General features: G+C 46.2%; 1 protein-coding gene across 1 annotated transcript in view; it reads left to right on the plus strand.

Annotated features, from left to right (window-relative positions):
• The first annotated feature begins 6 nt into the window (after positions 1–6).
• Positions 7–11,688, plus strand: part of PARP1 (poly(ADP-ribose) polymerase 1) — a 46,922-nt gene continuing 35,240 nt past the window's right edge. The window contains exons 1-2 of the mRNA XM_004375880.2: positions 7–279; positions 6,590–6,755. Of these exons, the coding sequence (XP_004375937.1) occupies positions 160–279; positions 6,590–6,755 (286 nt within the window). The 5' untranslated portion in view covers positions 7–159. The remainder of the gene's footprint in view (positions 280–6,589; positions 6,756–11,688) is intronic.

An 11,688-nucleotide genomic window follows, 5' to 3' on the forward strand; every position in this document is an offset into this window, starting at 1 on the left:
GGCGCGGCGTGGTCGGCGGCGGCGGGGGCTTTGGGCGCTAGAGTGCCTGCGGGTAGCGGGCAGGCGCGCGCAGGGCGGACGGGGCGGCGGCACCCAGCGGCGGTAGCGTGTCTTCAGGTCTCAGCGTCGGGCTGCAGGAGCTGCAGCGGCACGAGGAGGATGGCGGAGTCTTCGGACAAGCTCTATCGGGCCGAGTACGCCAAGAGCGGGCGCGCCTCTTGCAAGAAATGCAAGGAGAACATTCCCAAGGACTCCCTCCGGATGGCCATCATGGTGCAGGTGCGAGCGGGGAGGCCCCGAGCCTGGGCGTCCGTTGCGGCCCGAGCGGCGCGGGCCGCTTTGTACGGAGCGGGGGCGAGTGCCGGGCGCAGCCACTCCCTGTGAGCGCGGTCCCCCCAGTCGCTCCCGCCGTGTTAAACCGTGGAAGGGAAGGGTTGGGGGAGGATTCAGGCTGGAGGGCTTGCCGGGAGGAGCGAGTTGGGCCCAGGGCCGCCCGAGCCGCATGCCAGGGCCTGTGGGCGCTGCTGCTGCAGTTCCTTGTCCGCTGTGCGACCCGCCCGGGGACCTTCCCGGACGGTTTTGTTTATCTTGCAGCAAAACCCGGGACATCTGGGGCTGATGGTACCTTTTGCTTTTTAAAATGAAGGAGTCGCTTTTATCCTTGTTTGGGGGTGGAAGAGTTCTTGTTTATCTCTTTGCTATTCGCCTTAGGGAAAAAAAATATGCATGGTCCTTGGAAAACTAGGCTGATTTTTTTAAATACACTTTATTTTTTAGAGCAGTTTTAGGTTTTCAGAAAAATTGAACAGACTAGAGAGGTCCGTATCATCCCCTCCCCCCCCCCGCACACTGTTCTCCGTATTATCAACATCTTGCAGTGATGTGATTCATTTGTTACAGTGGATGAATCGATGTTGACAAATTATTAATTAAAGCCTGTAGTTTACATTAGGGTTCATTCTTTGTGTTGTACAGTCCTATGGATTTTGACAAATGCATAATGTCGTCTGTCCACCATTACAGTATTGTACAGAATAGTTTCACTGCTCTAAAAATGCCGTGTGCGCCACCTGTTCATCCCTCTCCTTGGCCCCTGGCGACCACTCTTCACTCTGCTTATGGGCTTGGCTTTCCCAGCATGTCATATGGTTGGACCCCTACAGTTTTCGGGCTGGAGGCTGGCCTGATTTTGACCTCCCTTGTGCTGGAAGATTTTTGTCCTACATTGATAGTGGCTGCTGCCACGGAAGGATTTTTTTTTTTTTTAAACCTATTTTTAGCTATCATTTCAACGGCCTGCTCACCCTCATTTTGAATCTTAATTATGCAAAACTATGCAAGTTGGTGTAGTAGCTGCACAGTACACGCACTTTGGGCCTATTTGTTTTAAAATAATATATTCCAAGTTTCCATATGTTCTCTTGATGAATTGACAGCTGTCTGGTATGAGTAGAGTGGCTGGGGGGCTGGGGGCGTTGGGTCATCTGTTGGGTCATCGGGGCTTTTTGACCAGGTGGGGATCCCCCTTAGTACCCTGAGGGGTTTTGGAGTGCAATGTGAGGTCGTGTGTCTTAAGGCTTCTGCCAAGGCCTGGGGGTTCCTGCCTGCTCCAGCTTCCAGTTTGCGGATGGAATTCTGGTTCTCACCTGCGCTTGTCCTCCCCACTTGCCACTTAAAGCTGTCTCTTACCCAGGCTCAGTGCGGGGTAACTCTCTGCAGCGAGACGGGAGTGTGTGTGAGGAATGACCACTTAACCCTCGCTGGAGTTTCAGGACTTACGGGGTAGAGGGGAGGGAGCGAGTACACATTAACCGAGTGGGTGCCAAGTGCCAGGTGTACTTAAGTTATCTCATTTCATAACATGGCAGGTAGGAGGCTGTTATCTTGGCATCCTCAGGGCCTGCCTAGCTCAGCACCTGGCACATGTACTTATTCAGTAAACATTTATTGAGTACTTGTTAAGTTCCAGGCACTATGTTAGGTGCTAGGGACATGAAGTCACACTCCGCCCTTGGCAGCTTCCAGTTGGTTAAAGGAAAGATGACCGGTAAACAAACACTGCTGCCCACGGGTGGCTTCCCCCCGTGGAGCTGCGTGCCCCAGAGAGGAGGCCGGGAGGTCGGCTCAGTGTGGGAGCTAGAGTAGGAGTTATTGTTTACAAAAGTGAGGGCACAGGAAGATGAGGATGGAAAAGCAGACTGGGCCTGCCGTTTGAGAGCCGTATCGCCCACTGAGGGGTTTTGAAGGGGGCATTGGTGCGTCGGTGGTAGAATTCTCACCGCCCTTGGGGGAGACCCGGGTTCTGTTCCCGGACAGTGCGTGTCACGTGCAGCCGCTGTCCGTGTGTCGGGTTTGTCATACCGTGGTGGCTTGCATGTTGCTGAGATGCTGGAACGTACGCCACTGGTGTTTCAGGTACCATCAAGGTCGCCGCTGGTACACGTGTTTCAGCAGAGCTTCCAAAGACAGACTAAGAAGAAAGGCCTGGTGATCTACTCCCCAAAAGTAGCCAGTTAGCCAGTGAAAACTCTATTTATCACAAGGGGACATTGTGAGATTTACAGGCTCTCAGGGGGATGGCGTAGCCCCAGGCAGCATTTCTGTTGTGCGTGGGGTCACCGTGAGTTGGAGCCAACTTGATGGTGATTAACAGTGATAGCAAGGGGCTTTCAACTTTGCTCTGAGTGTATGGGAAGCCTGCTCTTATGAAGTCCCCTCTCCTAGTGCAAGGGTTCTGCAGGGGTTCTTAACCTGGGGTCTCTGGGATGGTGGCTACAACTCAAAGAGGTCCATGAATTTGGGTGGGAAAATATTTTACATCTCTATTTTCACTAACCTCTAGGTGAAATTTAGTGTTTCCCCCAGTTATTATAAGCAGCAAAAAACCAAACCTGTTGCTGTCGAGTCGATTACGACTCTTAGTGACCCTATAGGACAGAGTAGAACTGCCCCTTAGGGTTTCCAAGGAGCGCCTGGTGGATTTGAACTGCCGACCTTTTGGTTAGCAGCCGAGCTCTTAACCGCTGCGCCACCAGGGTTCCGTAAGCAGCAAAGCAAAGGCATATTAGTACCTGTGATTTTGTCACCAATAATAATTGCAGATATTTAATATCACTTCACAGTTTTTGATTTCTCAAGTTATAATTTATACTCATCACTACTTCAGAATTACAGTTGTTATTAAATCAAGTACTAGGTCTTGTTATTTAATGCTTTAAAGCATTTGAGCCCATTTTAAGCATGGGCCCGCATTTCTACAATTACTTTCTAAATGTTTTGATAATTATCTCAATAAAATTGCACTTTATTATGGATTTTAAGACCTTATTCTGAGAAAGGGATGTCCACAGCCTTCACTAGGGGCCAGAGAGGTCCCTGTTTTAGTGGGAAATCCGTTGCCATGGAGTCATTTCCAACTCAGCGACCCTATAGGACGCGCCCTACAGGGTTTCCAAGGCTGGAATCTTTACAGAAGCAGACTGCCTCATCTTTTCTCCTGTGGAGCGGCCTTTCAGTTAGCAGCTGAGTGCTTAACCACCGTGCCACCATAGCGCCTTTCTAGTGGGAAGTACAGCTGGTGTGTTGAGGCAAGCACAGTGCTGTTGGGGAAGAGAGGGGTTGGCTCTGCCTGGGGGCTCTGGTATGGTGCCATTGAGGAAATGACATGAGTGAATTGTTAGGTGCTTTTGGGTTGGTTCCGGCTCATAGCAACCCCACGTACAACAGAAAAACGCTGCTCGGCCCTGCCCCATCTCACAGTTGTTGCTGTTTGGGTTCTATTTGACTGTGACTTACTCTGTGCCAAATAAAGTTTAACTTTCTGAGCTTCCTTTGGCATACTTGATAGTGTAAGAAATTCCCCCATTAAAAGTTATGTGTGGTTTTTCTGTGATTGTAATTGGGGGTGGATTTGAGTTCTGATTCAGCACATAAAGTTGGTCTTCTTGCAAGCTGAGCTGGTTAAGGCCAGAAAGAAGGAAGCCATTTTCAGACGTTGACTACAAATACCTTCTTTTACATTTGTGTAGGAGGATTGTTCTCTTAAGTATCCAAATACCTGATACTTTAGCTGTATGCCCCCAGGCAGTCCCTTGAGGTAGTTGAAGGGCTGGAACGCGGCCTTCCAGCATTTGACCCTTAGGAGGCTGGGGTGGACTTGTGTGTTTTGGCCTCTCCAGGAGTTGCTGTTGACTCCCACTCATGGCGACCCCACATGTGTCAGAACTGTGCTCCACAGGGTTTTTAATGGCTGATTTTTCAGAAGTAGGTCACCCTTCCTTTCTTCCCAGATACCTCTAGGTTGACTCAAACTTCCAACCTTTCGGGCTACTAGTGCGCCCTCTAGACAGGCTATATTTGGGCAGCACCTAGGATGCCTAGCACTGCGCCGGTAGCTGGGGGCACAGCATTCAGACCAAGGTTTTATGGGTAGGTGTGGGGCCCCGGAAGACACGCCACAGCTGTTTGTCTTGGGCAGAGCCACTAAGCCACACTCCCTCATTTGCATGAGGGTAGCTTGAGCAGAGACAGAGGTACCAGGGAGCGCTAGATGGGCCACTAGCAGTGTTGCAATGTGACAGCTGGCGAGATTGGTGGGAAGAGGGTGAGTTCACACTCAGAAATCCCACTTGGTATCTGGTTTGGGGAAATTGTCGTCTGTTATTTGGTTTGGAGGAAGCGTCTTTTCCTCAGCAGGAATTCCCCCATCCATTCTTATTTCTTCCTGACAGACTTAAGGCATTCAGTAAACGCTCATTGAGTGCCCTCTGGAGTAGGCAGTGTTGGATGCTAGCCGAACAGGCACAGTGCCCCCTCAGGGAGCATACGACCCACTGCAGGACACAGACGATGATCAAATAATTGCACACAGATGTGTCATTCTTAACTGGTGAGCGGGAGAGAGGGGGCATAAGGGGACCTGAGGAGGGGATGCTTCATCTGAGCTACGTGGGGGCGGGGAACATTCCAGACAGAGGGAACAGCTGATGCTGCTGCAAACCCAGGTGGCCAAGCTGATGCTAAGACGTCCTTACAGTGCTCATGGCCTTAACCTGACATTTTAATATGTTATATCCAGAAAGAGGCCCCTCACCTATTGGGACCCTGGGAGCTGGGATACCTTGCCATTGTTTTTTATTTTTGTTTTTTCAGACTATTTCCTCTATCCCCACAACTCCACCTTAAAAGTTCTGTATAATAATTGTTTGATACTGTTGTAGTATTTTTATCATATAAGCATGACATTTAGTTTTATGTTGTAGAAAAGCAGATGTTTGTGGGGGAGGGCTCCCTTACTTAAGTTAGAGCTGTTTGTGTATTTTTAATCAGGCTGTGGGGTAGTTCTTCCTTCGGGGCAGCGGAGCAGAAAAGAGCTGTGCAAATTTGGGCCTCAGTGACCCTGAGGCAAAGTTATCCAACCCAGCTGTCTCCATCTGTGAAATGGAGGTGGTGATTCCCACCTCAGGCTGGTTGTGGGGTTAGAATGGTTTGCCAAGGATACCAAACCAAAAACAAAACCTGTTGCCTTCAGGTCTACTCCGACTCATGGTGACCCCATACGGTACAGAGTAGAACTGCTCCATAGGGTTTTCTTGGCTGTGATCTTCATAGAAGCAAATCGCCAGGACTTTCTTCCTCAGCACTGCTGGCTGGGTTCGAACTGCCAACCTTTAGTTTAGCAGTAGAGTGCAAACCATCTGTACTACACAGGGACCAGTAAATGCCACCCTTCCCGGCGTCTGTCACTGCCTGAGAGCATGAGCCTGATACGGTCACATTAACAGGTCCAATACTGTTAAGTCAGTACCAGTCTGAGTGTGAAACAAAGGAAAGAAAACCACCTTCCTTTCCCACCTGGTGGGCTTCCAAGTTCCTGCACCTGGGAATCGGTGCTTCATAGAGGCCAGCGAGCGAGCTGGCAGCCTGGCTTCAGGCCTGGGCAGTTTCTGTTGCCTGTTCTCTCTGGCCCACTTTCCCCTCCCAGTTCTTATTCATTCTCCCCCCACATAAGTCAATTCATTCCACCCACAGCTGTGTGGCTGCTGTGAGCCTGACACTTTCTCTGACACATTTTCCCTGCCTTGCTCATTATCTGGGAATTGTTCCTTGTTCTTGACTGCAGAGGCGCTTAAGAGCTCTTTCTGGGCCCCAGAGGCGCTTTAGTCCAGGGCTGGCAGAGCCAGCTGTCTGGCCTTTCCCTGACCGATGCAGTGGGATCTTGACATGGGATGGCATGTCTTATGAGCATTCCACTATACCCACGAGGTAAGTCATGTCACTGAAATGTACAGCGTGCAAGTAAAAGGGGTGCCACCATTAATACCTGGGGTGTTTCATGTCCTGAGACAAAGGGGTCAGGAAAAGCAGGCAGCAGCTGTCTGGGAAGACCTGGAGGAGAAATGTGGAACGGGTACAACAACTTTTCCTGTGAGATAGAGAGGAAGTAGGCAAGGTGGTTTCTCATTTTACACATAAAACAAGGGTTTAGTAGGTCAGTGGCCGCCGAGGGCTGGGGTTGGGGTCGGAATTGAGTAAGTCTGAGTCAGAGGCTAACTGCCTGTTTGCTTCGCTCTGATTCGCTTCCTTCTAGTCACCCATTTTCGACGGGAGAGTCCCACACTGGTACCACTTCCCCTGCTTCTGGAAGGTTGGCCATACCCTCCTGCACCCTGACGTGGATGTGGACGGGTTCTCTGAGCTGCGCTGGGATGACCAGCAGAAAGTCAAGAAGACCGCAGAGGCTGGTGGAGTGGCAGGTGGGTGCAAGCTGGGGCCTTTCCCAAGAGAGGAAAGAGGAAGTCCTTCCGTCCCCGTCCCCCACACAAGCATGTAGAGAACACCTCATTGATCCAGCATTATTGTATTGCACTCTGTTTTTCCAGATGCTTGAAATGAGGCCTTTAAATTTTAAAAAGTTGATTTTTCATCACTTTTTGAAGGGAATCTGCTGAGACTGCACGATCATTTCTCTGCCTTCCTAAATTGGCGATCGCCTCCTCGTGCCTCCGGGTGTCGATGGGCACACTGCCGGTGTACTACATGGCCGTTCGTGCCTGTGCTAAACTCTTTTCTCTATCTGCCCGCTCTTTTTGCAACTGTCAGTACGTTTGCCTCCAACTGTTTCTGATCTGCTGGAGCCTGAGAAACCAGTAACACAGCTAAGAATTGTGAATAAAAATTAGAGTAAATTTGCCAAGAAAGAGTCTAGAGGGCGAGTGTCTCAGTTTTAGCAGAGGAAAGGTGTAATTAAAATGTTTTGTTTTGGGGCCTTTTTCTCTTTTGTATTCAGTATAGTGGAGATGGTTGGTTTAGGGACCCAGTAGTTATATAAAGCAGGTTACCATTTTATAATATAAAAAGACATAATTTTGCTGAAAATGTGTCTCTTTTGTCAAAGCATCTTAAGCCATGAAGTTAAGATACTCCCCACTAGTTGTCCAGGAATTTTTCCTCCAAAGAGCCTAACTTAACATCTTTTCAGACATACATAAAATTCGAATCACCCACAACCTATAATCCAGAGATAATTTTCATTAACATTGTGGTGTGTCTCCTTAACAAGATTTTTTTTAATACAGTTGATTCACATGTATGCATGTGTGGGTGTGATGCTTTTTCATTCCTGTTAAAATGGACTCATACGTTATTTTTACATTTAACAATTATTTACTCTTCATGTTAAAACTTACAGATTTTCATCATTTTTAATAGCTGTATACAGGTAGTCCCCAATTTACGATGTGTTTGAGTTACGATGAACTGCCCTTATGACCGTCTGGTGTTTGTTTTCTGTTTTTGTAATACATCTTATCTTTAGTAATATATACTACATACAGTGTTGCAGCACATAATTTGCTGATGTTATCGTTCTCAGATGTTCACTCCCAGATGTTCAGTGTTATGATTTACTGTTCAAAACACTGCAGATAGCAGGCAATAATGAAAACTAAAAAAAAAAAAAGGTATTCAGCTTACATTAGAACCAACTTACAAGAGAGTCGTTAGAATGGAACCCTGTCATAAGTCAGGGACTACTTGTAATACTCAGTTGTTGAGGCCTTGCTAAATTTCATGCACCGTTGCAAACACTTGACATATATTAATTTTATCAGGTTCTTATAACAGCCCTTTATAGGTTTTTACACATGAAGAAACTGAGGCACAGGGAGGATAAATGTAACTGGCCCAAGGTTATGCTCGTGGTAAAAGCCTGAGTGGGATTCAGACCCAGGCCATCTGGCTCTTGATACCAGGCTTTTAACCATGTAGCTATGTTATACATTGAGCTGGAGCCCTGGTGGTACAGTGCTTAAGAGCTACAGCTGCTAACCAAAAAGCCGGCAGTTCATATCCACCAGCTGCTCCTTGGAAACCCTATGGGGCAGTTCTACTCTGTCCTGTAGGGTCACTGTGAGTCGGAATCAACTTGATTGATGGCAGCGAGTTGGTTGTTTTGGTTTATACATGTGGAAAGGAGCCCTGGTGGCACAGTGGTTAAGCAGCTTAGCTGCTAACCAGAAAGTCAGCGGTTCGAACCCCCACCAGCTGTTCCACGGGAGAAAGATGTGACAGTCTGTTCTGTAAAAATTCACAGCCTTGGAAACCCTGTGGGGCAGTTGTACAGTGTCCTGTAGGGTCGCCGTGAGTCAGAATTGACTCGGCGGCCACAGGTTTTTATACATAGAGCTGCTGCAAACTTCTCATGCATCCTTGGGCACGTGCTCAAGTTATGTCTTTAATTCCAAGGAATGAAGTTGCTGCTTAAAGAAATGAACAGCTTGCAGGCCTTCTGTGTGTGTTGGAAAGTGCCTTGGAAGAAGGACCTGGTGATCTACTTCTGAAAAATCAGCCACTGAAAACCCCATGGAGGGTGCTTGTTCTACTCTGACACACGAGGTCACCATGAGTCAGAGTTGAGTCGACGGCAGCTGGTTTGGTTATTTGTATGTGTGTGCCAGACTGCCTTCTAGAAAGGTGGCATCAGTGACACTTATTCCCGCAATATATAATACACTCATTTCTCCACTTCCACACCATCACTAAGTAGTTACTATTCCTTCCTGTTTTGTTCCTGGTGAGGTGAAACGGTTCATTGCCCATTTGTGCTACTTTGAGTCTTAACTCTGTATCTTTGTTTCATTTTTTTATTGGAGTGTTTTGTCTTTTGCTTAGTGAAATGTGAAAGATACTAATTCTTTCTCACACGTTTTACCAGTATTTTTCCTAGTGTGACATTTTTCCTTTAGCTTTGTCAATTGTATGTTTTGCCACATTCGGTTTTGTCTTTTGACTAAGTTTTCATGGGGTCATATTTATCTTCTCACTTATGGTATCTGTCTTTGGTATCATGGTTTTATTATTCATTTTTAAATCCTTCATCTGGAATTTTTAAGACTAATTTACATATAGCTGCATACACACATCTTAAGTATGCAGTTTTTATGTTTTGACAAATGTATACACACGTGTAATACATACTCCATCAAGTTATAGAACATTCCTGTCACCTCGGAAAGTTCTCTTGTGCCCTTTCTAATCATCCATGCCCCCCTCCCCGCACCCAGGTAACCACTATTCTGATTTCTGTCACCATGAAGTAGAAATGGAGCAGTGTGAGCTCATGTCTGCTTTCTTCCACTTAGCCTAATGTCGTGGGAGTCACCCAGCTTGTGTCTTGAGGTGGTAGTTCTTTTCTGTTGCTGAGGAGTTGTCCCTTGTAGGACTATGTCACAGATGGTTTATCCATTCTCTTGTTGCTGACTTTGGGGTTGTTGCCACTTTAGAAATACAGTCACGATAAACATTCATGTACCAGTCAATATATAGACATGCGCTTTCATTTCTCTTGGGTAAAAACACACGAATGGAATCACTCAGTCATATGGTAGATATATGTTCAATTTTTTAAGAAACGGCGGAACTATTTTCCATTTTACATTCTCCCCAGTGGTATATGAGAGTTCCAGTTCCTTCCCATCCTCACCAGCACTTACTGTCGTCGGCCTTTTTAACATAAGCCATGCTCATAGGTGGGTAGTGATGTCTTGTTGTGACCTTAATTTGCATGTCTTTTTATTATTGAGTCGTAAGAGTTCTTAATATTCTAGATGTAAGTCTTATTTTAGGTTTATATGTTGCAAATACCTTCTCCCAATGGCTTGCCTATTCATTTAGTCACGGACACTTTATATGAGCAAAAGCTTTTAGTTTTGATGAAGTCCAGTTCCTTGCTTTTTCTTTTTCCTTCTATGGCTAGTGCCTTCTGTGTCCACCCAAGGAATCTTAGCCTGCTCCAAGGTCAGGAAGATATACTCTTGTTGTTTTCTTCTAAAAGCTTTGTCGTTTTAGCTTTTACATTTAGGTTTGTGATGTATCTTAAGTTACATTTTGGGTTTGGGTTTTTGGGTTTTTTTTTCCCCCTCGTGTGGATATCCTGTTGTTCCAGCACCGTTTGTTGAAAAGACGCCTTTCCTACATTGAATTGCTTTGACTTCTTTGTCAAAAGCCAGTTGACAGCATAACTGTGGATCTGTTTCTGAACTCTAGTCAGTTCCATTGATTTTATTTGTCCACCAATAGCATACTCTGTTACTGTAAGCTTGTTATAAGTCTTGAAATCGTGCAGTGTAACTGTTCTTTGTTCTTTTTCAGTTTTATTTTGGACTTTCTAGGTCCTTTTTATTGCCTTTTGAAATCTGTAGTAAATTTGTCAGTTTCTTCCCCAGAATGCCTGCGGGGGTTTTGATTGGCATTGCATTGAATCTGTGGATCGTATTGGAGATAATTGACATCTTTAAGTTGAGTCTTCTGATCCATGAACATGATATATCTCCATTTATTGGGGTCTTCTTTAATTTCAGCAGTCTTGTAATTTTCAGCGTAGAGATCTTGCATGCCTTTTGTCAAACTTATCTCTAAGTATTCTATGTATTTCAGTGCTACTTAGTAGTGTGCTTTAATTTCTTTCTTCCAATTTTTTACTGCTAATGTATACAGATATTTTGTACATTTGCATATTGATTTTGTGCTCTCCTACTTTGCTGAATTCACTTAATAGTTTTGGTAGGTTTTTATTTTTATTGTACTTTAGATGAAGGTTTACAGAATAGACTAGCTTCTTATTAACAGTTAGTATACATACTGTTTTATGACATTGGTTAACAACCCCACAACATGTCAACACTCTCCCTTCTTGACCTTGGGTTCCCTATTACCAGCTTTCCCATCCCCTCCTGCCTTCTAGTCCTTGCCCCTGGGCCGGTGTGCCCTTTTAGTCTTGTTTTATGGGCCTGTCTAATCTTTGGCTAAAGGGTGAACCTCAGGAGTGGCTTCATTACTGAGCTAAAAGGGTGTCTGGGGGCCATACTCTTGGGGTTTCTCTAGTCTTTGTCAGGCCAGTAAGTCTGGTCTTTTTTTTTGTGAGTTAGAATTTTGTTCTACATTTTTCTCCAGCTTTGTCTGGGACCCTCTGTTGTGATCCTTGTCAAAGCAGTCAGTGGTGATAGCCGGGCACCATCTAGTTGTACTGGACTCAGTCTGGTGGAGGCCGTGGTAGTTGTGGTCCATTAGTCCTTTGGACTAATCTTTCCCTTGTATCTTGTTTTTTTCATTCTCCCTTGCTCCTGAAGGGGTGAGACCAGTGGAGTGTCCTAAGTGGCTGCTCACAGGCTTTTAAGACCCCATATGCCA

The sequence above is a fragment of the Trichechus manatus genome, unplaced genomic scaffold (genome assembly GCF_000243295.1).
Source record: "Trichechus manatus latirostris isolate Lorelei unplaced genomic scaffold, TriManLat1.0 scaffold00039, whole genome shotgun sequence".
Taxonomy (NCBI): Eukaryota; Metazoa; Chordata; class Mammalia; order Sirenia; family Trichechidae; genus Trichechus; species Trichechus manatus.